The 27,918-nt window shown below is 39.3% G+C and overlaps 1 protein-coding gene across 6 annotated transcripts in view; it reads right to left on the bottom strand.

The window, feature by feature from the left end:
* Positions 1 to 27,918, bottom strand: part of SLC7A11 (solute carrier family 7 member 11) — a 94,536-nt gene that overhangs the window by 52,954 nt on the left and 13,664 nt on the right. For 3 of the 6 annotated variants that reach the window (XM_030492887.1, XM_030492886.1, XM_030492888.1), the window contains 6 exons: positions 21,991 to 23,191; positions 19,742 to 19,856; positions 15,630 to 15,826; positions 5,818 to 6,053; positions 4,261 to 4,387; positions 160 to 275 (listed from right to left, as the gene is read on the bottom strand). In XM_030492887.1, coding sequence (XP_030348747.1) covers positions 160 to 275; positions 4,261 to 4,387; positions 5,818 to 6,053; positions 15,630 to 15,661 — 511 coding nt within the window. In that variant the 5' untranslated portion in view covers positions 15,662 to 15,826; positions 19,742 to 19,856; positions 21,991 to 23,191. Of the gene's footprint in view, positions 1 to 159; positions 276 to 4,260; positions 4,388 to 5,817; positions 6,893 to 15,629; positions 15,827 to 19,741; positions 19,857 to 21,990; positions 23,192 to 27,918 lie in introns of those variants that run through there. The other 3 variants (XM_030492889.1, XM_030492890.1, XM_030492885.1) reach the window with 3 other exon arrangements.

Here is a 27,918-nt window from a genome sequence, read left to right as displayed (position 1 = left end):
ACCCAGGCAAAAGGTCACGCCGATGCCCTTGCCACTGGATGCACAGTCATTTTGTAATGATTCATATGAAACAAATACCTGTTCAGTGTGCAGTTACTTCCCCCTCCCCCAATTTATATCATCTTTACCCTTCCCTTAAACCTAAAATTAGACACTTACTGATGCCAACAGCTGTAATAAGTTTAATTGCAAGTTCTGGGATTTCACACTGCATAAAGAAAGGTTCCAAAATGTAACGTCCAAAGGCCAATGATATCACTGCTGTGGCAGCAGGGCTAAAGAAAAAACAACAAGAAAAATCACAAAGTTAATCCACAATAGATAATATTCTTATAGGATCATGCTTTATTATCACAGAACTGTGAATCGTACTTAATTTTGGTAGGTGCTTGTAACATGCTGTCAAGTACCGTGATCTCTGAATGTATCAGGGAACCATAAGCAGTTTAGCTTTGCTCAGCTGTTCTGATCTTGACAGCAGCACCTTCTTACCAGGATTATTCTTGCAAATTCCATGCTGTAAAGCAGCCGTAAACAGAAAGGAAATGTATCAATAGAAATCTTCATTAACTTGCTCAAAGTGAACACGGCCAGAATTAGATTACATGGGCAAAACCCCAAGTCATTGAGGAGTGAATTTTAGCGGCCAGTTATATCTCACCACCCCTCAGACACAAGCAAACTAATTTCAATCAAGCTGAGAATTCTGCTATATTGAAATAAGTATCCAAAACCTACCCAAAGCTGTTATTAAAATCTGAGACCATGCAAAAAATGAATTAAAATGGTATTTCCTAAAACGCAAACAGAATTTGTTTCTTTTATTGACTGACAACTTCCTAGCACTGCAAGTGAAAGCAAAAGCCCTTGAAGCACAGAAAGCACCTACTATGAAAGAGAGAAATGTGAAGGCATGCAGTTGTTGCATTTGTAAATTTGAAATACACATAATCTTCATACAGCCCTTCTCTTTGAGATGAGCTAAATGTCTGCCAGAAGCCTTAGCACTGACACATATTAACAACAAATTACCCTGTGTCTCAGATCAAACATCATCTGCATATTACAGTTCCAGTGACCTGTTCACGTTTGGTTTGGGAGGACACTTTCACCCTTCTCATGACAGCTGGTGGCATCTGTGCTTCATCACACACGCCCAATAAGGACAAAAAGGCATATGATTCTGACTTAAAGGATTTTTGTGTTAAACAAGAGTCCATGCAAATGTCTTGTGAAAAAAATCCAGAGCATTTAATAAAATAATGCCTCACCTTACAGAATTTGAATACAAATACAGTTGCTAAATATGCTATGGAACAGTGTAAAAATTCTGCAGAGAAGTTATTCTCCATCAAACAATAAAGGAATTTTCCACAGAAGAGTTTTGCCCTTGAAACAGAACCGACTTTTTTAGTGTTATGACTCAACCAAAATGTCTCACATCGCATTGAACCAAACAGCAAAGCAGTGAAAAACAGAAGTTTCTTCCTCTGAAAGTTTGTGTGGACAAATCAGGGCTGTGGCTTGTGCATCCCCCACGCATGAGGACTGTTCCTCTCACTGGCCAGCAGCTGGCTTTGCAATTTTTGCCTTGCCAAATGTCTTCTGTATCGGATTTACACAGATATTTAATGACTTTACCTGGGTGCAATATTTTTAATTTACATAAGATCACCAGGGTTCCTTTTGGCTTTTCAACACCTCAGGCTGCCAAAAGTAGTTTGAAGTGTCCTAGATCAGATGAAAGATCAGGTCTTTGGAGCTTTCCCAGGCTTTTTTCCCTCAGTATCAGCTCCTTTTTCCAGAAATTGGATTTTTCCCTCTCATTTTAAGACAGGCCTTTCGGAAGAGGCTGTCGCTGCTATCCACATCACTATGTTTTTAAAAACATAGCTCCTAAATTATACCTCTCATAGCTGTGTCTCTCGTATTCATATGTCTGGGGGGAGATGTTGCTGACAGCTTACTCAGTGGAGGTGGAAGTTGAAGGAATGGGACATTTTCCTTTTGATCACAGTCTTAAAGACAGGCTGGCAGCCCCCTCAATACTGTGTGTTCAGGAGTGGACAGGAAGGGCACCAGGAGCTTTCATTGAAGGACAAGGAGCACAAAAAACACCAGGTATAGTGCCCCAGCACATACCACAAGCGAGTCAGTTGCTTGGCAGCTTGCTCTCACCCAACCTGTGTGTAGCAACAACTATAGTTAATCACTACAGCCAATGCATTCACATAGTCTTATTCACTTGTTTGAGAACTAGCCTCTTTTTTTTTTAAGGCATGTAATATACCTACAACCTGACTTTTGGGGAGAAAAAAAGCTCCTGCTTGTACTGGATGAGGAGCAGCACAGTGTAAGGTACATCTAAACTGCAGATGATTCTGGTACGTTTTAATCAGTACGTGGGCAGAGTTTAAGAGTGCCCTAGACTGTAAAATAGTGGCTGAAAAGATACGTGAGAGCAGCATATGTTTATCTGGGTTGTGGCTTCTTCACCAGCCTGTGGGTGTGATAACCCTATGATCTTTCAGAGGAAAAAACGGCTTAGCTAAGAAGTGCCTGTGCAACTTCATCTTCTGAAAAAAAACCCTAGATACATATTAGTCCTTAACTTCTTTGATAGCAGCAGCCAATTAGTTTACCAATGCAGGAGTCAGATATAAAACCCTACACAGAGCACCAGCAGCGCTGCTCTGATCATCACAAGTTTTAACAAGTACACCTCCCTTGCTGCCTCTCACATTTGATGATTAAAGAATTCACTGATGTTCCTTCCCATGCAAGACGATTATTTTCTGGGTGTGGGGCAGATCATGGTGACTAAGAGTGTTTTCATGACACTCCTGGAACACTGTCGTATGTAAAAAAGTAATAATTTTGCAAGGAGAGGAATTTATGAAGCCTGGTTTCGTGTGGGTATTTGTGCCTATGTTCATAAGGTATCCCTGCCTAGTAATGTGCGGGTTAAGAAGGGGATATTTAAGACTCTTTTGTTGCTCCTGGGATGTGCAATGATATAGGTACGTTCACAGCACTGTGCTTCTCACAGTTTAAAAATAGGTCAGGTTCCTGTCTGGTTTTCCTTTTGTCAAAAAGTTAATAGGGTTAAGACATCTGCTCTTTCATCACATTTGATGGAAGTTACGGAGTTAATGCAAAGTTTACTTATGGGGGGCAGGATGTAAGGGACCATCTGACATACGCAATTACTTCCTCCGGAAACAAGATAAGGATCCTTGGATTCATAATGACTCAGCACTGTCAGTGCTTTTAAACTCAAGCCTATGCTAGAACTTGTTGATATTATGTAAACATAGTTGTGATTTGAAATGAGGCGTGCACTTTTGTGACTAATTTGCTGATTGTGGAAGAGAGGGGAAAGGAGTGCTAACTACCCTGAGGCAGAAATGGAGCATTCCCAAAGTCATTTTATAAGTGAGTTGCCCCTGTTCTGCATGTAACAAGCCCTCCAGCCTCAGTGATACCGTAAAAAAAGAAAATAATTCAAAGGGCCACATTTGAGTTTGATGCAAAGATCCATTTAAATTACAAAAATATATTTGACATGATTTGGCATCTTCATATTGTAATTCACCTATACAATGCCAAGGGCTGCAGGCGTCACAGGCTTACACACTAAAACAATACTTTGGACATTTTAGATATGTAAAGAATTAACATTGCTTTATTTGGCCAGTTAGTGCTTTTCATAGCCATCAAGAGTTAAGCTCTCCAACACCCCACAAAACCAAAAAAACTGGGACCTGAACTGACATATAAAGAATACATAGCACCCCAAATCTGAAAACTACTGGGCAGTAGCTTCACCAGGAGTTATTCCTGTTTCCACAGACAACAGCAGCTGCTCCAAAAGCCAGTGCCAAGACTGAGAAAATGTAAAGGTGACTTCCTTCTTCCACTATGCTATATACAGACATGGATATTAGCATTATTTTTGACATTAACAGATACAGTAAACTTAGAAAAATTAAGGCAAGTAGGTGATTTTGTGTGGCAGGCAGTTTTCTTTGTATCATTTTTTTCTCCTCCATACATGCACATGTCTTCTTGAGTGTTTCAATGCTGAAGAGCAAAAGAGTGTTGTTGTGTTATCTGAAGCAACCATACTAGCAGAACACAGCTCATTAATCAGGATATATTTGATTTGTTTTGCCCACCACATAGTGGAGGTTTTTTCTTTATGACTGAAAAGTGTGTTGCCATCAGAAAACAAAAACAGAAAAACCACAATAAACTTACCGAATGATGAGTAACTCAACCCAGACTCTCACAAAAGCAGGTAAGGGGCCAAAGGCCTCCAGGATATAGGTGTAGTGACCACCAGATTTCTTAATGCATGTTCCTAATTCAGCATAGCAGAGGGCACCTGTGAGAATTAAACTCTGGCATCACAAGAGGTATTGAGAAATACCTTCCAAAACATTTGTAAGCAAAACAACGGAGCTGCTGTGGTATCACAACTACTTTAGATATATTTTAATAATTTTTTTCAAACAACTAGGTAAGTTTTAATTCATTCAGCTAGGCTTGCAGTTAACAAAACTGTACTTGTATCTAGTTACAATTAGGTGAAAAGCCACTGAAAGAACTATTTGCTATCGACATGTTTCATTACTCATTCATATCCTATGAAAAGGGACAACAAAATGCTGTGTCATGCCAGCTACCCCAGCTCCCCAGCCAATCACCACTAAGTGAAAGCCTTCTGACACATTTGCTTGTTATCAAATGATGATAAACACATTACGCTGCACATTGTACCAATACATTTAACATGTGAGCAAATGGGTCCTAAACTCAGTTCGTCTGACTCAGGTGGGCTTAGCCTGCAAACAGCCCATGTTTCCTTTAAGCTCAGAGCCAATTTACACAGGGTGGCATTTGCATGTTCAATCTATTAAGCAGACCCGTTAGCCAGTCTTTGCCCTCTTTACCTCCTGATGGAAAACAAGTAATTTCTGTTTTAAATAAAGCAAATATTCCCGGTAGTTCTTCAGCCTCTTTGAGATTAGCTCATTAAGTAGGTCAGTGGACCCCTCTGTCCCACAGAGGCCAGGGTGCAGTTTGCCACTCTGAATGGAGGCTTTGTGTACGGAACAAATAAACCGGCATTCTTCAGAATTTAACACTCTTCAAAAGTACACAAAATTAGTAAAAACTGTCATGATATGCAGGCGAGCAATAAAACTTGCATTACAAATTTGTTTCCATCATGCTGTTATTTGCAGCTCAATCTTTCAAAGTAACATCGTGAGCAAGGAACGCAGTAAAGACTGGCGAGAGGGGTTATTAGTGTTACTATTATTTTGTTCCTTTTCAGCCTATACAGCTTAGGTCCAGTGGGAATTTTTTCTCTCAGACCTTGCTCTAGCCTCCAGGGAACTAAATTGAGCTGGCTAAACATTCATCTGGTGTTCAAGCGGAGTGACGCCCATCCCCAGCTGCTGGGGGCCTTTCAAGCAAACTGTAAGCTACCTCCTACATCCAGAAGAAAAAGATTATACATACAGCATGTTGCATGGCATTAACTGGACATTTACTTCTCCTGTTCCTTAGGGACCCCTAAGAAACAACAATTTATGCTTCCAACCTGCACTGACCAGGCACCGGTGGGACAGGGGTTGCATACCTCTGTGCCCTCCACGCAACCTATCACACAGCAAAAACCTTCTGCAGCCCTATTGGTCCTTAAGCTCCACACTGTGCCTTGACATCCAATGACAAAATCAGCCAAAAAATAGCAATAATCCACCGCCCCCCCCCTCTGGACCAATTAGAAACTTTTAAGGGACTTACCAAAGAGCGAGAGGATACCACACACTGTCCAGACTGTCAAGGACATGCCCACGCTGCCTGTGTTCTTCAGGATGCCTTTGGGAGAGATGAAGATGCCAGCTCCAATGATAGTGCCAATTATGATGGATATCCCCCTCAAAAGTGTCACTTTCTTCTTCAGCACAACTTTTCCCTCCTGGGCTGGCTGTTCGCTGTCCATAGAGGGCAACCTGCCATTAGCTTGTCCCTGCAAGTAGCTTCCATTAGAGACCGTGGTTACAGCAGCTTTCCTATACATGCTACAGTGCCACTAGCACACCAACAGCAAGCACAGGCAAAAAAGTTTTCAGCAGAAACTAAAAAGTTTTTTTTCCTCTGTGTAGCCAACCACTTGGTCTCTTCCTCTGCCCTCTCTTATCTTTCCAGCTGCTCCTACACACAGGTAGAGAGCTTCTGAAGTGTATTTGAGCTTTTACTGCAATCAGAGCACTGCTCAGGAACACCTGCACTTTCACACTGCAAGCTGGTACTGCCCTATCATTGGGAACCAGCTCAGCTTCCGCGTGGACTTGTATTTAAGCTCTTGTCATACCAAGTTACTCCAGCTGAATGATGATGCAAATTCTCCAGGTTTGCATCAGCCATTTGAGAAACCTCTGGCATTACTCAGCATTTCTTTTTTTTTTTTTCTTTCTTTCTCTTTTTTTTTTTTTCTTTTTGAGCAGTAGGGGCATGTTGCACAACTGACCTGAGGGTGGTGGGAAGAACAAAGCACTCCCAAGCAAGCCAAGCCAATCAAGCTAAGCACATCACCCTCAACACCCCGAGACACACTCCCAATTTTTTTTAAAGCTACTTGGAGCCAGAAACGAAAGCCTGCCTAAACACAAAGCTCGTCAGAGTGCAAGGAGAAAAGAAATCAAACAGGGTACGTCATCTCTGGGTCTAATCCAATTTCTTCCTTGAAAAACTCCTCTTACTGAAAGTTAAGTTTGCAGGCTTAACTTCTTGTGTCACAGCTGATCAGCTTCTCTCACATCTATGTTACTTACCTGGAAATCTCTACAGGGACCTGTACCTACCAGAAGAATACATACAATGCCCCTTGTTACCCCGAGTTGCCTAGCAACACACCCAAATCAGCCTAATGAACACCCGGGGTTATTTCCACGGTACAGTAATTTTCACACATGCTGTGTGTTTCTAGGATGTCAGTAAGCAATGCCGCTATGACACTTCCCCTTAAGAAATACCATTCATGTTTACAGCCACTTCACAAGGGTGATCTGGCAGGAGGAGGAGGAGAACACCCCAGAGCCCAGGATCTCCAGCAGCTCAGGAATCAGAAAGTGGGTTTTGTGCTATCCTAGTTCTTCCCTGACCAGATAAACAAGTAATCAGCTGCATAAATACTTTTCTCGCATGACTTGATCAGTCAAATTCAAACTTGAGAAATTAAAAAGGAGCATTCTCATAAAACAGAGTAAAAATCAATAGCCTTCAAGCACTTGTAGCCTAATCAAGGGACAGCCTGTGCAATATATGCCAACGGGGAAAAATCCTTCGTAGCATAAATATTGCAGCTGCTCGTGGCTTCAGATTAGATCAGTGCAAAGAGAAATTATTACTGCAGTTACTGCCCTTACTGCTTAATTAGGACCTAGGATTTGGGGGGGGGGGGGAGTTGGGATCATAATTAAATCATTTTATCATTTCAAAAGCAGGCACTGATCTCAGAGCATTACTGTGCTTTCAAGTTTATGTGAGAAAGAGATCCTGGAATATCAACACTCTGCAGCTGTAAACCTTCACTGTTTTTAAAGCCTCCTATTTGCAGTCATAACTCACCTGCAGTAATTTGCACTGAGATAAAAGAAGGCATAAAAAAAAAAAGCTTATCTGGTTTAAATGCACCAAGTAGAAACCAAAGTGATTGTAGGTTTTGACTACATACTGGTAGCACTTGCCTATTTTCTGAGCACATCCTACTTCTCCCTCTGTCTGCTGATCCCTCACTTCCCTGCACAGCTCACACTCCCATTGTCATTGCCTCATGTGCCCAACCTTTTGGGGAAGCAATTGCTCCTCCAGCACATGCTGCAGGTGGCTGACCATGGGCAGGACCTCCTCTGGTCATGCCAGAGTCCAAACCAAGCCAGTTTTCACAGCAGCAGTTATGAGCAAAGCCACAAGTAGGTAGTGTGCTATGCAGAATTGTTTTCCCCTTGTAGTACATTTAATAGGCTGCCCCCCAATAAGATTATAAATGCCTGAAGGGAATAACTAGATGAAATCAAAACAGGAAAAAAGCATTAACCACAGAACTCCGCTTGGGCTGGTGAATTCTGTTTTAATTTTCAAAGGCTGTTTAATGAAGAAACACATGACATCTTAAAATATCTAATACTTTAATCATTCTTAACTAATGCTTACCCTACACAGGAAGATGGGTCCAAGATCAAACCAAAAGCTCAGTAACCTCCCAGATGATCTGAGGCAGCTCCCAGTAATCCAGCTATTCAGTAAAAACACTGGACAGTATAATGGTTTTCAAATCTCATTTAACCGCTCGCCAGAAGAATGCATGTTTTCCCATTGGACATAGCTATTAATGCTCTCCCATGCAGGGAAAAGGGTGCTTGCTTCTTCTGTGGTATAGGGATAACACACATGCAAATCTTAGGACCATGTGAAAATCCCAGTGAATTTTCTAAAGTGGGAACTAAGGAAAGCTGAATGCAGAAAGTTCTTTTTCCTAAATACTGGCAGCTTGTTAGTGATCATGCTATTTGTTGCCTTCCTGGTGAGTACTGTTGTTATACTGCTTCTCAACACTATCCCCTATGAATAAACAAAAAAATAAGAGCACTTTTTCTTCTTGGAGTTCAAGCTTTAATTCCAGCCAGGATAGGGAATATTTATGTGGTGCTGGGGGATTATTTGTTGTATTCTGGAAATTTATAGAATTCTCTATCAGTTGAGTCTATTCCCAAGGAGGGCACAAAACTGGAAAAGGGCCATCACTGTTTGCTGCCCCCCATTATACAGCACACTCACAATAATCTGTTCTGGTTATTTGCAGCCCACCAGCCACTTTCATTTGAATTACTTATCACAAAGTAAGGACTGGGTATCACTATGCAACTGCAACATACAATGCTCAGTGTCTTTTCAGAGAGCTCCTCTGAAAGCAAAGGGCTTAACTTGTCCAAGACTCAGAACAGCCCTGTTCTTCCATAAAAATCCACTCTGAAAACAGAAGAAAAAGACCTAAGGAGCAATTTTCTCTGGACTGATGAAATTATTTGAAGCAATGTTTCTCAATAAAACCAATGCTCTGAAAAGAAACATTCAGCCTTTAATGGCAGCTAGCATTGTGCACAACTTTTTATTGTTTCTCTCTAGCTGGTGGTTTGTTTTTTTTTCCAAATCCATAGACATTTTCTCCCAAACATTTTAAAACGTAACTGAGATCATCACTGTGAAATGGTTCCATTTTGAATCTCACCATCAGCCCTGAACTATCCACTTACAGTTTCAACTGAAACTCTTACCAGCCGCAAGTCTTCCTACTCTTACACTCTTAGCAAACAGCTAAACCACTAGCTGAAAGGATCAGCTCCCCATCAATGCTGGTTGCCTGCTGCCATCAGAGGGCTCCGACAACCAGGAATGGCTGTGCTGTTGGGACCTCTCACGTTGTATATAGCATAACTTTTGGGAACCTGCGCTGCACTACTCCAGCAAATGAAACACTCAAGCATCACAGGGAAACAATGATACTACAGTGTTTCACAGGCTGAACATGTCTGACATGGGGGCACCCCCGTTTTCCACACTAGTAGAGCTTGTGCCACATACCTGGGACACAGCTGTATCTCTGATTCCAAAGAAGCTACAGTTCTGATATTTCCCCTGGGGAGTGCTGCGAAACACACACACTCCGAGCATTCCCCTTTCTGGGAACACTACAGCACACACAGAGCAAAGTGAAGCACCTGAAATTCAAGCCTGGACTTGAGTTTCCACTTCTCAAGCCCACAAAAACTCCATAATTTCTAGGTGTAGTGAGCATACCTTGACAATCCTTCCAGGCATTTGCGTATCAGCTTATTGCATCGAGCAAATCCAAAGAGTCACAAGCCAAGCCTTCAGGCCACACATTGCCACAGTGACTGGAGACTCAGGAATAAAAAAAAAGGAAGTGTATCAACACTGAAGAGGCGAGGAAAGCCCCAGACTCTTTTGTGTGGGTAGCATGGCATGAAAATGTTGTTGGGAAACTGAGCTGAGTCTTCTCTGTATAATGCCGAGCTGTTTGTGAGACTCAGAAAGCAGCCCTGTGAGAAGGCAGTAGTCTGGTTTCAAATGTCAAAGGAGGGCAAAAATACTTAAAAGTATTTGCCTCACATAGATAATCTAACATTGAAAAGTTCTGACTGGGAATTTTCTGCTCCTTTAGTAGTTTTGAGAAAGAGTTTAACTAGCATTAAGGAAAAAAAAAAGAAAAATCTGTAAGCAATTTAAGAATTAAGGTGTCATCAAGAATTAAGTGAGAATAGTAACATCATGAAGTTTACAAAAATCTCTGTAGACTGGGACTAGGTTTCTAAGTTATAATGTAAACCTAGAACTTTAAGAAGATTAAAACAATTTGTTATTGTCTCTACTACAGGCCAAAACTTTAGTTAAAAATGGAATTGCTGAGAATGTTGGGGGGGGGAAAGTGTTATTTTGTAGTCAGACTCAAAAATTACTTACTTAATTATTTTGCATTCCACTTTGTGCTAGAGACAAAGAAGACATTTAGAACAAAAAAAAAAAAAAAAAAAGAAAAAGAAAAAGAAAAAGAAAAAGGAATGAAATACACATCCCAGCTCAGAGGCTTTCAAAATAAGACAAAATCCTGTAAGAAATCCAAAAGCAATTCAAATGTTAGTTTTTGTATTTTCTGTAAAAAGCTTCCAACAAAATGCCTATGCAGTCAGCAAATAGAAATCTGGTTCAAAGAAGACTGCAGACAATGATAGCAGTTTAGAAGGCAAATACTTCTGAAAGTTTCCCTGTCTCCGATTTGCTGATAGCTGCCAGTCAATTTTCAGCTGGGGAAAAAAAAAATAAAAATAAAAAAATTCAGAAATACCTCCTCTTTTTCTCACTATTAGAGTTTTATTCCAAAAAGCATCATGATTTCTGTTGAATGATGTGACATTTTAATTATTTTTTTTTAAGTGGACAACAATTATTTAGCGCCTGGTACCACACAAGAAAGCTCCACATGTGAGAAGCCAATTCTTACTGAAGCCCTGTGTATGTGAAAACATGACTGTGTTTTATACCACCTCATTTTTCTTGTTCAGGATATATGCAATTATAACCTAAGCAATGCTGTACATAAATATTATTCTTGAGTTTTCCGTGTTTGCATTTCTCATCAGCAGAATGAGACAACAATTTCCAGAGTCACTATGTTACTGTTCCTCAGTTTTTGGATGCAAACACTGAGGTACCCCACAGCTTTCAAGAAATCAAGACCTCAGGGTAAATTTCCACCAAAACTGCATGTGCCAGATACCTGGCACAATGGCAAGATTGCTGTCAGCTTCAGGGAATCAGGATTTTACTTGAGCTGTCTCAGGCTAGGCTGGGCATGTGAACAGAATTAATCAGCACATCAGAAAAAAATTAGGATTTCTAAAAAAAAAAAAACAAACCAAACCAAGATAGAGACAGAATTAACACCAAGAATGCTTTCTTTCATAGCTCCCTTCTCAATTTTCCTGATGAGAATTCCTCGCACTAGATAAAAAGCTTGTAATGTGAAGGAATCATACAACAGCTACCTAGATTATCAAATTCAGGTCTGGTTATTTAGTTACTCCCTATTCACTTTTATTGTATTTTTCATACAATTCACACAACACCATGTGCACAAGAAACAGGATCTTGGAGCATTTCCCTCACTCCTCTATTTGGCCAGGTGCTGTACTTTATGCGAATCATGTTTTTCCACTATAAAACAAATATTTCTTTTTTAAAGAGAGTTAATGATACTTATCCCAAATCACAGGTGCGACAGACAGATTCAGACACTGAATTCTATTACTGAAATAAGCTATCCAAAATCTTAGAAAGGAGAATTTCAAGAACTTAAACAAAGGATTAATTTACTGACCACTTTATGGGGAAATCTTTCAGATCACTTGTCTTAGTCTAAAATCCAGTTCCTTATTGTCACCCTTAACAGAGGTCACCCTTCTTTCCTGTCAGGTTTAGCAAGCTCATTCCCCTCCTTTTGCATATAACCTAGACTAGATGGAAAACACACTCAAAGTTGTTTGATTTTTCTGAAACAGAAAACTACACTCGAAGAATACTACCCGAAGAATAATTGGAATAGGATTTTTAGTTCCCATTTAATTCTCATTCCTCTCTCAAATGCCAGATGTAGCAATAGTTTCATCTGTGGATTTCTCTTTTGGTTCATTTAATGTAGTTTTTTGTCTGGAGACCAAACATTTCTTGGCTGTGACCTCTTTCAGGTCACGAATGCAACAAGGTCAGGTTCCAGTCAATAAACTGCCAGGTGGTTACGGCTGCTTTAGTGTCAGCGGCAATGGCACAAAACATGCACTGAGACGGATGGACAGAAGCATCTCAATTAGGGGTTGAAGTGGTGACAGAGTTTACCACAAGAAGGGATTAAATTGCAGAAAAGCAAAAGCACGTGTGTGCAGAAATGCTTCAGTGGTGATTGGTGGTCAATCATTCACACTGTCATTGTAAATTAGCATTGAAATGCAGCCTATGGGTCCTACAGGGAATCACTTTATTGGCATCTAAATGTGCATACTATGTCTTCTCAAAGTATTAAAAACTCCATCAGAAAGGGCATTCATTTGGAGTGCCGCCAAGGTGCTTCAGTAGTTCATACTAGTGCAGCTCCGTATATTATTCCCAGATTTCAATAGAGAGGAACATCTTAGTGCTGAGGTCAGCCTGTTTCTTCTTTGAAAGCGAAGTCCCTCTTTTCCACATTCACAATAGATTCTTCAGGGATGCTGTTTATTCAAGCATATCAATTTTATCATGGTTTTGTGACTTTTTGGTAAGAAGATTATGAAGCCAATGTACAGCAGATGTGTGCAGTGCGTGGGCATCATGAGAATAATTCTGCCTTGTCTACTCTAGAATTTATACTTTTGACAAAACAGCTACCATGTCAGAAATCTGCCCTCTTCCCCTTCACTACCTTTGCAGAAGGGTACAGGTTATCCAGAGCATCAGAAATCATGTCTCCAAGACAACAAAAAGTAGTGGCATGGATTTCTAAGTACATTTTAAATTCATGTTTCACACATAAGCTTACAAACAGCCAACAGCTCAATGCCTTCTGTGTATAATGCACCAATTCTAGTCTTTTCCTAGCCCTCCCACATTTAATCTAGTCCAAAGGTTAAGAGAGAAAGCTTTTTTAACAAACACCTCCACTTCTATCAGAGGCTCTTTTACAACAAAATGGACACTAACTACAGTGCTTTATTCTTCTTTGTTAGTATCTTGCTTGCACTTCAAGGAGGAGAGTTGAGAGGACTCTATAAGAGCACACTTTGAGGACTCCTGCTTTAAAATAAATTGATATAGTCAATATCGCTCACACTTTTCCAGAGGGTTCAGGCCCCTCACTGTAGGAAGGGTGGCAGAGAGGGTTTCAGCAGGACAAAAGACTCCCACACTCCTCTCTCACTCGCACACTGCTGAAATTTGGAGCCAATACATACAGTAGAAAATTTATATAGTCAGCTGCCTTTACAGCAAAATCAAATCCTGACTACTGCATAACCTGTCCCACACAGGAAGGACCTTTCTCTGAGTACATAGATATCTCCATTGCTTGATGGGTAACCCATCAGCTTTATTGAAAGTACAAATTGTACTTGAGTGAAAACAGTACATGAAGTTAACTATGGTCATTTTCAAGTAGCACAATACCTCCCTGTAAAAGGTACCCATTCTTCATACAGCAGGCTCAAAGATGGAGTACAGAAAGATGCTGCACTGTAAATCATGTGAACACTTACAGGAGAATAGGTCAAAAGTAACACAGAAATTAAATTGGGGAAAACTTGGCCTGTATCAGTATCTATTCTGGTTATACAATGCAGGCTTTTATTCATTCTTAATTTAAACAAAAAATGGGAATAAATGTTTATCTGGACAGGAGTATACTTTAAGAAAAGAGATCATGCTAATCATCTCAGTATATTTATTAATAATTAACTTCAATTTATTAATCCCTTTCAGAGAAACTAGGAAACATATCGCAAACTGGGTTTCTGAAAACAACGCAGATATAAAGGTGCCTCCTCAGACAGAACAGTAATGAGTATGGTACATGAGGAACATGTTGCCATTAGTTGTTGCTTTATCTTAATTTTCCATCTTTATTTCTCACTTTTTTCCAACTTCAAGCACACTCTCTAAATTCTACACTAAAGTAGAGATATTCAGAATTTCCTCTTATTTTTCCGTGAATGGAAAATGGAAAATGGGGAAATGAATGCTCAGTCTCAGTGAATATCCAGGAATAACATAGAATTCACTCTTTGATCCAAGTACCCATCATTATCCCAGATAGCTCAGGGAAGCCTCCACCAAGCCAAGCAGTTTAATCCACTTTTCTGTCATCCTCCCTTAGGCTATGCTAACCTCACACACTAGAGGAGGATTTAACCAGTCAGTTGAGCCAGCCTTGTGCATCCACACTAGTGCACAATCCAGCAGAAACCTCAGTGAGGAAACAGCAGTTACCAGATTATCTTTTGGCATTTAAGAAATTTCTTTAGCTAGTCTGGGGGCTGCCACATCTACTTCCATTAAGTGTAGAGTCAACTCAGGGTACAAAGACAGGAATTTATGGTGTTCTCTAGACAACACAGAAAGAACAAGCAGTATCATTAAAATAGGAACTCCTCTATTACAGGTCATTTTGGAATAATTCCACTAGTCCTCCCCTTCCAAATGGGAGAGGCTTCATTGCTCCTTTATCATCAAGGAAGAACAGAAGAGGTGCTAACAGACAAAATACTAAAGAATACCAACAGATCCTGTAGGCAGAGCAGAGATTTTTTTTTTTTTTGATGGTCTCTCCTCTTCATATGGACAGCCTTAATCTTCAGGATGGAGGATATCACCACGAAGTACAGTGCAAAGTCTTGAAAGGTCAAACTAGTAAAGAATTTTATGCTACAGAATGTATTTCACATTATATTTCTAATATTGCTTCTCCCAACAAAAGCTATTCTGAACACACTGGGCAACAAAACAGAAATTCAACCTCCTGACAATTATTCTGTCAGAGAACTGGAAATGAGAAAAAAATGCTCTGAGCCACTGTCCATCTTCCTAACTCTCCCTTCATCATCCTATAAAGGGTACGAAGTCCAGTTTTCCTGGAAGAGTTCCCTTTCCTCTTGTCTTCTGCATGGCACACACAAGCAATCATGTGTTTGGGAACCTTTGCACCAGCAAAGTCAAGCCACAGTGACAGGCGATTCTCTCAAAGGTTTGGGAGACCTTTTTACATGCCTTGTTTTAATTTTACCTTGTGAGCTTATTATACCCCAGCCTTATCTATCCAGATATAAAAAAATCACCTCTGTAAGCTTCAGGATCTCCTAATAAGTGAATTCATCTTGTTCAATTTGAAAATCTTTCCACTTCAAACAGTCCAACGTATAATCTGCTTCATACATTCTCTTCTGATTTAAACAAACAATACAAAAGCGATTTTCAATCTCTTAGGCTAAAAAACTGAAGCTAAAATTCCTCACCTCACATACACCAGGGGCAGAACTTCTTCCATCACCTCTTATGCTACGCTGAGCATAATAAACTCAGATGACATGAAATCACAGTATCTCTTGTTGGAAACCAAGCTGCAACTCCTTAGGGTAAAATACCCATGCATTTTTATTTCCTCTTGCATGGCCTTGCATTTACTTCTTCTCCACTTCTGATAATTAGTGACCTGGGAGGGCAGAGAGCAGAGAACCAGGTGGGGAGAAAAGCCAGGGATTGTGTCAGCCTCTGTTTTGAAAAAGTTGCTTTCTTCTCGATTTTGGCAGTAAAATTTTGCATTAGTTTTCTTGCATTCCATAACTGTAGCTATAACTGACTTAGTTTACAAGGGAAAATTGTGAGAGCATGCAAAAGTCACTCCAAAGCTAAAAAGCAGGAATGCATCAGCCTCTCTATTCTGGATTTTCATATATCTGTTGGCAGTTTCTATATCTGAAGCAGCAGATTCAAAACTCAGCACCACCAAAGATGTAATGAGGTGCAATAGTACAAAAGTTTACTGGGTTAAAAGGAAACCTGCAACTATTCTGTCCAGCAAATAAAGCCTAAAAGAGGGGGGAAAAAAAAAAAAAAAAAAAAAAAAGAAGAAGAAAAAGAAAAAAAAATCTGGGAACAAACCCAAATATGCATCAGTTTGGTTTTTTCCTTGAAAAAATAAATGCTCAGGTGCTAAGCTATCGCCCAGAGAGTGAACATTTTGGCACACCAGGGAGTATGCAAGCATGAACAAAGGGACTTCTGGCTCCTTTCTCTGCAACCAGCTGACAGGCTACTCTCTGTATGTATTTTAACAGAGCCTAGGGATTACATGCCTTTGTTCCTGTTAGGGATGAAAAGAGCCAAACATATCTGAGGCATTGCTGTAAAGACTGCAAGACAAGAAACAGCAGCTAAAACGGCAGGCAGGCACCAGCACCACTCCAGCACAATCAGTGCAGAAGAGAAAAACCCCTCTCTATTTCAGTGATCACCTTGCAATGTAGTCTGTCAGCTTCAGGTTCAGAATTTGCCCCTGCAAAAACATTGACCTTTTGGCAATATCTATCACGTCAAAAACAGGATGCTTCCTTCCTCCAGCCAAGACAGATGTGCAGTTTAAACCTCTGTTTTTTACCAAAATCTCCTTCCTACCTAGCTGTTAGCTAAACTAGTCAGCTTTGTGTGATAACCTGATAACATGAAGTGCAGTACAACATCTCTAGTATTTAAAATTAAGATTCTGCTTACAGTTATACTCAGTATTTAACTTCATCTGCATGGCTTTTCTGCTTCCATACTCCTGAGTTGAAATTACGGAAATTTATTTGTATTCAGGGCTCCTCAATATATTCTTCTTGGTTCTTTTTGTGTTCATCAGAAGGATATTTTCATCTTCTAGAGTCTGACACCATCCTGAAGAGCAAAACATTACAAATAGATTATAAGCAGTATGCATTCAAATAAATTACATGTTTAAATGTGTCAGTTAAATTATAATGCTCAATTAGACAACTAATTATGTTGAAAATGCAGTTGTGTGCATAAATTGACAGCCACTCCCGCAGCCTGCCTGACTGCTTGCCTTCATATATTGTCCCTTTATAAGTTCTATTTTTCAAATATCACCTAGCAGAAGGTTTATCTAAGTGCAGGCATATATTGTTTTATTATTATTTCATTAAAAAAAAAAAAAAATTTGAAATACAATTCAATATTCACACTGAATTTTAATACCTGCCATCAGAATTTTCGTGGCAGTAGGATTTGCGGATCAGGTTCCCAGCCTTCTCAGGGTCGCATTCCCAAAAGGCTTTCCCTCTATTTATGATGTCTTACTTTCCAGGATGCTTTTTAATCACTCTCGCTGCACCATTTTATGAAGAAAAAATAAATTTCTTTTAAATTCACATGCACATGCGACTTTTACAGATGGCCTTTGGAGGTAATGAAGAAGTTGTGCAGGAAATCATAACTGACACACTTATATTTATATAACATCGTATAAAATTGCCATTGCACTCATTAATACTATCTAGGACCTGGAAATCAAGTAAGTAGAAGAGTCTGTCAGCATCAATTAATCAAAATTTGATTTAAGGATAATGCTTTACCATGACAAATTACATCCTTACACATATTCATGACATCTCATCCTACAATCATCATGCAAAATAGAACTCTTCAGAAATATTCCCCATGTTTCACCCTTCGTTCAGTTTCTGTAGGTTTACAGTGTTTATGGGCAACCAATCTAACTGAAGCACTTAGAGCAAAATCCAAGCTCTTGTAAATGATGAGATCTGTGAAGAGTGAAATAATGACTTGTTTAGTGTTTCCAGACAGTTACGTATCTCATTTCTTACCACATGAAAGGAATCATCAGTAAAGTTCAGCAGTATCACTCTGTTAAAAATTTAGGCAAAATAAAGCCAGTATGATGCCACCAAAGAGAGAAACTCCGCTTGAGCTCAGCATACAGTAGCATTTCAGGCAGTCAGCTGTTCTTTTCAGTTCTTATGCTTAGATAATACAGAAAAAATAACGGGGGGAGGAGGGGGGAGGGAAATAAAAAAAGAAAACCAAGCCTGATAACTTACTTTCCCTTGTAGCTTTTTGGCCTTTCTTCCAAATTGTCAAAGGTAAGAGTTTTATTTTTAAGTCTAAAACCATTGTCATACAGTTTCTCCATACTGTCAGGCCATACAAGCCATAATTATTTGTGGAAGTGTTCTCAGTTAGCCCATATTTCCCGATAATCCATTTAAGATACCTCCCAGTAAAGAAAAAGCAACTCAAATAACCATGTCTGCAGCTCTGGGCATACATGGCAGTAAAATCCAGCTCCTTGAGACATCTAAAATTAATCTGGATAAGTACAGCAAATGACAACGTGTAAACCTACTCCAACTTTGACAACGCAAGAGAGAAAATGATCTATTGCACTACATCTTTTTTTATTATTGCCTCTATGGTCATTCAAGAGGGAAATCTTAATAATTATGCTATGCTTTGTCCTTTTGGGACTTGTCCTCTCAACTAGCTCAACTACAGAAATCTGGGAATTCCAAAGTATGTTTTTTATGACACACACTATAAATTATTAAATTCCACTTTGAAACTACAAGATCTGTTTAAGTCTCTTTTCAAAAACAGCATGAAAATCCACACATCAATTTCTGACATGTCATTTTGAACCACTACTCATGGTACAAACTTTTTTAAATATATAGAAACAGCATTAGTGTTTATCATTTGGTCCTACATCTCTGAGCAGCACCAGTCTGCCAGCCTACAGAGTGACACTGAGAGAGGCTACAAACTGCTTAGAGATTTCTAAAGGTTCTTATGACTGTCACTAAGCTCGCTGCACCACAACAGATTGAAAAATGTGAGAGGTTTTCCAGCTGAAGTCACGTGTGTGTTAAAGAGGATTAACATGGACAGCCAACTAGCAAATGCCAGTTTCTTTCTTTCCAATTTTTAATCCTCTTTTCTTTCTATCCTGCAATAAACCACCCTCTTCTCCCCCTTCTCCCCCTCCAATTCTATATATTTCCTCCTGTTTGGAATAACCCATAAAGGAAGCAGGAAGTCATTTAACACACGCTTCTAGCACAATGAAATTCTGTGCTACAGACTGATGATACAGACTGCGTAGCAAATCTCACTCGAAGCAGAGAGTATTAAATCACAGAACCACTGGAATAACTCAGGGTCACAACTGTTCATTTACACAATTCAGTTGTTGCATGCTTATCTCTGCATTCTCTCCTGTCCCCCATGTATACATCAACAAAACCTGTTCAATCAGGAAAACACCTTTGGGTTAGTATCCAAAGCCATTGCAGACAGAAACAGAAATGCTTTGGGTGAACCACACTAAAAGGCAACCTTCAGAATGACACCTCCACTAAGGCTTTTGGACACTGCATAGCCTCACCCCATCAGCTGGCCGGCTTTCACCTTCATCTACATCTCCAAAACATTAATGATATCACATTTTGGCCCAATTCTAGAATTACTATTTGCACACAGTAGGTTAGCTGAGTATGGCAAGAAAACTGGAGAAATAAACATTGTAACTAACAGATTAAACTATTCAAACCTGGGAAAATGATGAGATCTGTTTGTTACAACGTTCCTGAACCTAGGACAGCTGTATACTTCTTCATGTTGAAGTGTTGCCATGTTGAATGGATGTGTTCCCTTGGTGCTCTCCACTAAAAGTTAAGGGAAGGAAAAGATACAAAGGTTGGGGTGTTTTTTTCCAGTGGAAAAAAGTGAGACCAGAGGTCTGTGGCTAATATGGAGCCAGTATTATTCACCCTTCTCTTTTAGGAACATTTATTTTCACAACAAAGAAGTAATTTCTGGTTACCTCACTAACTGCTGTTAGTGGCTCAATGCCACCACCACAGCAGTTCTACAACGCCTGGCAAACCAGGTTCCCCAACAAACACCATCCATCTGCAGGCCACACAGAGTTGGCTACAGCTGCAGTTCCAATATCCTTGACACAAAAGCTGCATTTGAATTACAACTATTTTAATTGCCAGAACACACCTCCACCATGAATTTGTATAAGTTTTTCAGACATAATTCAAGTCTGGAGAAAAAATAAAAACAAACAAACAAGCAAACACCACCCAACATTTTCTTTAATTTTCCTTGAAAGTTTTTCTTTTGTTTTAGACCACTGACTCATATAAATAAATAAATAATATAAAAAACCCCAAAAACAAAACACCACACCCAAAAATCCCAACAAACAGACTATGCTCTTTAAATTTCTCGCTTTAGAGGGCAGTTTTCTAAGATGTATTTTTCAACAACTTTAAGGAAACATGTTAAAAAAAAACCAACAAACCAACAAATCTTAATCTTCACTAATTTCTCTCATAGGATTTTTATTTTCTTTTTTTTTCATTAACATTGTTATACATCATTCACAAAGCAATTTGACATCTGTAGGGACTTAAACTATGAACATCTCAACGTTTCTCTTTTAAATTCCTCGGGAAGTAGTGGTCAGATTTAAATGCCAAAGATGAGGAAGATAGATTTCTGCATGGGACCTTCGAGAGATAGACTATAGCACGTTGTAACTATTACATTAAGCTTTCTCCTGGTGGGGAAAAAAAATCCCCAAAGGTAAAAGAGACCTCTTAGTCTCTTACACTATTCATTTAGGTCAGAAACCTTTGTAGTGCCTAAATATTTCAAACTAATTCCCCTAGAGAACCTCAAACAAGTAGTATTCCACTTTTTCTAGTAAAACTCTTGAAGTACAAAGTTGGCTGAGCTGCAGATAGGAAAAAGTGGTACTTTAGTACAGTGAGAGATTGATTTCACTGTACTTGCAAGCCAACAGAGTATTACTTTAGTGTAATATCTTCTTCTCATGCCCTTTTGCAAACGAACTTGATTTGGGCCAACACTGCTCTCAGACATGGGTGCAAAAAATGGGGTAATTAGGATGTCAGAATAAAATAAGTGGGATTTCTTCCCACCACAATTGTTTCATTTCTTATAATTCATATATTCTTGGTTCAATTACCTGTCACCAGAGAGTCTATCTATGTTTCAGACTTTAATGAGCACATAATACTCTTCAAGATATACCTGTTTGCTGTGTTTAAGGCATTAACTATTTAAGTGATATTCAGTTCCCACATAGATCTTCAACTCCTGCTTATTGAGGTAGACTTTTCTAAACATAAAAAGCACCACTCCAGCAGATTACCATCATGAACTTTTTCAATGTATATCCAACAGGAAAATTAAAAAAAAAAAAAAAAAAAAAAAAAAAGTATGGACAGATTTCATAGATTAAAGTTTGCAGATCCTCATTTTGAAGCAAATAACATTTGCATATTGTCCTGGTTTTGGCTGAGAGCTTATTTTCCTCCTAGTAGCTGGTACAGTGCTGTGTTTTGGCTTTAGTCTGAGAACAATGCTGATAACACACAGATGTTTTTAGTTGTTGCTCAGTAGTGCTTACCCTGATCAAGGACTTTTCAGTCTCTCCTTCTCTGCCAGTGAGGAGGGGCACGAGAAGCTGGGAGGGAGCCAAGACAGGACACCTGACCCAAACTAGACAAAGAGATATTCCATACCACAGCATGTCATGATCAGTATAGGAACTGGGGGGAGTTGTGGGGATAGTGGGCCAGGAACCACTGATCACTGCTCAGGGACAGGCTGGACATTGGTCAGTGGGTAGTGAAAAACTGTGCTGTGCATCACTTGTCTTTGTTTGGGGTGTTATTCCTCTCTCTCTATTTCATTATTGTTATTACTATTATACTTTATGTCAATTATTAAACTGTTCTTATCTCAACCCACAGGTTTTACCTTTTTCCCATTCTCCTTCCCATTCCACCAGCGGCAGGGGGTGTGGAGTGAGCGAGTGCCTGCGCGGTCCTTAGTTGCCAGCTGAAATTGGTAACTCTATTACTCTGGGTACTTAGGTTACTCTGGAAAAACAGAGAAATCAAATTAAAAGGAAGAAAAAATTAGCTTCATGTTCTCTTGGAGGGCAACAGAGGTGACAGTCCATGTGCAACTTCTTGCATCCAGTTGTTCAAAGAAATGTGCATTGGCTGCACAAAAACCTCTGACATGAACCATCAAGAAAATGCTGAACCTTATAATATAAACCACCTCCACTGCAAAAGTAACTCATCCAGCTGGCAGTAGTAATCAAGAACACAGTAAATTTATTTATCATAATACACAGGTTGCATGAAAGAAAAGGGAAGCACAGCAGTGCAGAAAGAAATGCATGGCTGAATCTATCTGATTTAACTACACTTACTACAGAATCGTGATCAATGAAATAATCATCAACTAATCTCAGCGCATAACTACAGATATGATGATGGTAATGATCATTTTATTTTTACATGATTATCAGGCAATTTGTTTTGTTTTAAATAAAAAGCAGTCCACTCTCCTTTGTCTGTTAGGTTCAGTATACCCACTATTAATATGTAATTTGCTTCTACTGCTTTTTTCATAACTTTCATCAAAATCTTATGCTTGTTGTATCACTGTTTCATGAGAAAATCTTTACAGAGTAGTGAATTATAAACAGCAAAATCAGCTTATTTTAGAGTACGTCAGCTTTTCTAACATAGAATTTTGGTAATTTTCTCAAAAATTCCCCCATGTGAGTAACAAAAGGGAATTTTTCACTCTGCTTTTAAAATGAGGAAAATATATAGCATGTGGACCATGGCAGAATCCTGTGACTTCTGTTTTTACCACCCGCCACCTCCATTTTCTTGTATTCACAGCTAACATCACAAGTCCCATTGCCTACCCAGTGACTCCCATGCATTTCAGTAGGGTTTAGGCTGCAAACCCTTTAAGGCAGGGATTAGGTTTTAATTTACAAATGTGAACCAATCTACACAACAGAAGTTCCTCAGACCACTCTGTACATGGGCACGTGCAGGTATCTTCTCATCCCAGGTATTCATGCTGCTGTGGTTTACTCCAGTGCCACTGTCTGTCCACACCAGCCCATTGACATGGCAGGCATCTCTCTCAGCTGTAGTATAAACACACCAACAAGACTCAGTCAGTTCTTGAAAACCAGCTGGACCCAATGCTACAGAAAATAAAGCCACATGGTACAACATGCTTCCTTACCCAGCTCTATTGATGGACCTAAATCAAAGATTTCCTCGTAACATGGGAAAACTTTCTCTCCACCAATATTTAGAGGTACAAAACTAGCTTTTTAGACTGCTGTGATTCCTATACTTTTGACAGGAATTCCTGTTCTTCTAAGAGGATACTGTCTATACAAGGTTTGCCATTACAACTACACCCATTGGCAGGGGAAAGGAGAATAAATCAATTTGTCAACCCAAATAATAATAGCAAAATCCCTAGTGTAGAAACAGATTCACTAACAGCTGAGTACTATTGCAGGCTTAGGTTATGTCGTTTGTCATTTTTTGTACTATGCAAATACTCTGCAGTTCTGCTACACAGTGCCTCCACCTTTGCTATGTTAACATTGTGACATACATTACTAAAGCGATTCCAGTGCTGGCAAGGTCAGCACAAATGCTCAGCAACTCCAACATTTTTTTGGTATCTTTTCTATGAGAAATAGAAACCCTTCCTAGAGAAGGTGGATTCATTACAAGAATTCTCCTTTTAGGGTATGGGTCATCAGAGCCAGAGAGAGGCTAGACTGGGCTCATAAAAGGACACAGAACATGCAGACTGTGCTGCAAGAACCCAAGAACCGTCTCATTTTCATCCCTTCCCTGTTCTAAGTTCATATGAAAACTACGTGTGATTAATTTTTTAAAATTGGGAAAGATGATGCCTAAGGCATCTCTAACCAACTTGCTGGCAAGGTACCTATGACTGCTGCAATCCTGCACAGCAAATAAGCTACATAGAATTTTAATACAGAAATTACCACCTGCCACTTCAAGATAATGACTGCCTACCAACCCATTTAAGTCATGTATATATGTGCATCAACAAGAGGGATAAATTGCAAGCTCCTTCAGAAGAAGAGGTGACAGAATGAGGTTTTTACCAGATGAACAACCCCATAACACTCAAGAATGGTAAAAGGAGTCATCCAGGCGAGGTAAGCTCACAGAGTACATCTGCTTTACAATTCTCCAGGGTCAGATAATGGCAGCGTAACAAAAATAAGAAGCAAGGCCACCCATCAACATAACAACACCCAGCATTAAAGTAAAGCCAGTAGTCTACCAAATATACTGGCATGGACATATCGCTGGGCAGAGAAAATGTTGATAACTGAGGAAAAAATACTAGGAAAAGTGGAAAAGAGGGTTTGGAGAGCACACCTATCTATTATAGAGAAAAGAACCACCTGAAAAAATTGCATCATTTCCCACCCATGTGCTTGTCCTTCTGACCTGTCCCTGAGATCCTCTGCTTTTCAGACACATCCATATAATCCTTTTGGGCTATAAAAGGCACTCACAACAAAAGGTGGTGTAGTTTCTCTGCTTATCTAGCATTACCAGCCCAGCTTTAAACCAAGTGCAGCCAGACAGAGATTCAGAGGTCACTGGTTATTTTAAGCTCCATCTCTCTAGGAAAAGCTTTTCCCATGGATGTTACCTATCAGTTGAAGTAATTGTGTGTACTCTAGAATACATTAAGATATTACTATGCTAGACCCAGATCTTCAGCAAACTTCTCCCTAGCTACACAGAAGTAACACTATATATTTTTATGACATAGTGATGGGCAAAATTTGGCAGAAAGTGTTAAGACATAAAAATGCAATAAGCTGTCTGTGAATGGCAAAAAAATAGATCAGGACCCAAATAAGCATGGCTAGGAACAATTTTCTCATACTTGGGACTAGCAGACCCTGGGAACATAAAACAAATCACAAGAAGAAACAGCCTATTGCTGCATGCCTCTGCCACAGTCAAGCAATGGAAAAGCTAGCTTTGAAAAACAGCCCAGCTTTCTAATTAGTTTCACGATAGTGCATAGATGTGTTCAGAGTACAAGAGGTGACAGTAAGAAACACTGTAATGTATCAGAAAACTGCAGGGTTTTAACCACTGTGGGTAGATGCTGAGATAATAGATTCATTGCAGTTAGTCTTTTCTGTGATTTTAGAGTATAAACCCAACATGTGCACAAAATTCCTAAATGTTTGATTATTGGTACTTTATATAAGATATATACATATAAACACACAATGACACACTACTTCAGATTAGTAGGATGACAACCATTTGAACTGTAGACAGCATGAAAATGCCTACATGAGAATATTCACTAGAAATTTTTGAGCAGGAGATTTGTCATCCTCCTCTAGACAACTGCAAGGAATTCCTAAAACAGAAACAGAAGCTGGAAGGTAGATTTAGCACTTCAAAAAGACTTTTACAGATTTTTTTGCATTCAATGCAATAAAGTAAGTTAAGTAATTTAGAAAAATAAAAAGAAAGTTCAGTTATAGATTAAAAAACTTAAGAAGAGTGAGTTTTAAGGCAAAACATCATTGAGTTACAGTATACTTAATGGAATTGCAATAACACTAATGCTCTTTGCTGTGCTTATTGGTGAAATGGGAAATGAGGTAAAAGGGGGAAAAATTGATAATGGCACAGAAGTAGTAAGAATTCTGAGAACTAAATTCTGAAGTCATAGTAATACTTCAGCACGGAGCAACATGGTGCCAGGCAAAACTGAGTCTAGGCAAAGACCATCTATTAACAGAGATGTCTTGTGGATTACTGCAGTTACTGAGGAAGAGCAACAGTGAAGAACTGTCAATGCACGAGAGCAGTCAGAGGAAGAATACTCAATGACATACTTTAGAATATATCCTTTCTGAACATCTCCAGAAATATACTCATTATTACCATTTGCAGCTTTATGAAGAACTGGAGATCCATTTCTACCCTACATCTAATGTTTTGATCTTGTAAACGCAATCCAACAACGCCAGCTCCCAGTTTTGCAAAGAGTTTTTGGCTTTGTTTCTTTTAGCAGTTCTGTTCTCCCCAGCCATTGCCCTCAAGGCATGCCACCAATTACACCAGAAGTCAATGCAAGCATCACTGACTTTGGAGGAGTTATGCGAATACACATAGCATGTCAGACAACAGTGGTATGTGGACAGCAAGTAGCACTTAGTTGAACAAACTTGTTGACTACTTGACCATAAAAGACAGCACATCTTCCAGAGTTGTGTCACTTGTGCAGGGCTAGCAGGATTTTATGTTAAAAATGCTGTTTGACTTTTTCCCCTAAGGACATATGACTCTGAATACCTAACAGAAGCTGAGACAACTCTAGCACCTTATTACTGAGGTTTTTACAGAATTTCTTCGCAGGGTAGATCATCTGGTTAAAGCTTGGCTCTTTCTGTGTTTAAGGTCTACTTTAGCAACAACACATAAAACAGGCCAGAAGATGTTTTCCACTGAAAGCCTACATTTCAATGCATAGTTTCTGTACTGCTCCTCTGCTGAAAACTCTCTTTATGAATAAGTGTGGGAGATGGACATTTTATAAGGTTAAAGCGTAACACGATACATGCCTGCATTCCTCACTTTCCCCTGATAGCTGCCTCATATTCTGGTTTTCTTTCTGGAAATTGCATATCGCTGCATGTCAGGTCAAAAATGTTTGAGGTCCATGAGGAAGCATTTCTACCTGTTCCAACTTCGTTGTTAACACTTCTTTGTCCATCAAACACTCAGAATACTTCAAATCCAGACAAAGATGTTACAGAATTATTCATCATCTTTATAGGTAATTAAACAACACTGTACTTTTTGTTTTGTTTTACCTCCACTTCATGTTAACATTAATATTTTCTTTTTCATATACATGTCCTCACTAATTTATAGCATAACAGGAGGAAATCTTAAGAACATTTAATTGTCACAGTCACATTCCCAGCTCTTTATCTTTTGGCACTTAAAATCAGACTAGAATGCAAAGAAAGAGGATTAGCTTAGGCTGTAACTGAGGTCAAAACATATAGCAACTCTAAAATCGTAATAACTATAGTAAGAAAAGTTATGGAAAAATCCATCATGTAAGGGGATCTTTAGCCACATACGAATGACCAGAGCAAAAGGCTAAGCTGTGCGATTGCCTTGCTGCTATGGCACGGGATGTCAATTTTCGCTGAATAGGAAACTGCTAAAGCACAAAATTTGCGATGAGAACATGACAGTAAGTATTTCTGATCTTGTGTCCTGGGGACAGCTTTTGACAACAAAGTCTCAAATACACTTGGCTGCACTTTTTTGTTTGTTTTTTAATTATTATTATTTTTACTATGGCAGACTGATTTTTATGTGTGTGTTAACAGTGATATCAGGCAACAATGGCACCGGCGCTTCTAACTGTAAGACAACAGAAGACTGTAAAGCCATCTACATTCTGCTTCAACATAGCATTGAGATTAGTGCTAGTCGACATCAGTAGGAGCCTCATGAAAGCCAAGTAATTATACAGTTGGCTTTCCTTTAAAATACATTCCATAGCTGCTATAACCTGTTAATAACTTTCTGCAATGTATGAAGTATCTCTGAAAGTCACACACTAGGCAAAATATGTCTGATCTCTCTTTAATCCCACTGATAAGTTTCCAAAATGATGTTATAGTTCAATTACATTATTCTTCTGGTAATACAGCAGGAGATGAGGGTGGGTACTGAATCATTACTCAAGTCTGCAGTTGTAACATGCTTTTTCAGCACTGATGCAAGGGAAAGATGGTGTCACTTTTAAAGTCCA

Source organism: Strigops habroptila, chromosome 7 (assembly GCF_004027225.2).
Source record: "Strigops habroptila isolate Jane chromosome 7, bStrHab1.2.pri, whole genome shotgun sequence".
NCBI lineage: Eukaryota > Metazoa > Chordata > Aves > Psittaciformes > Psittacidae > Strigops > Strigops habroptila.
The sequence above is the reverse complement of the archived record's forward strand: the minus strand, read 5'-3'. Positions and strand labels throughout refer to the sequence as shown.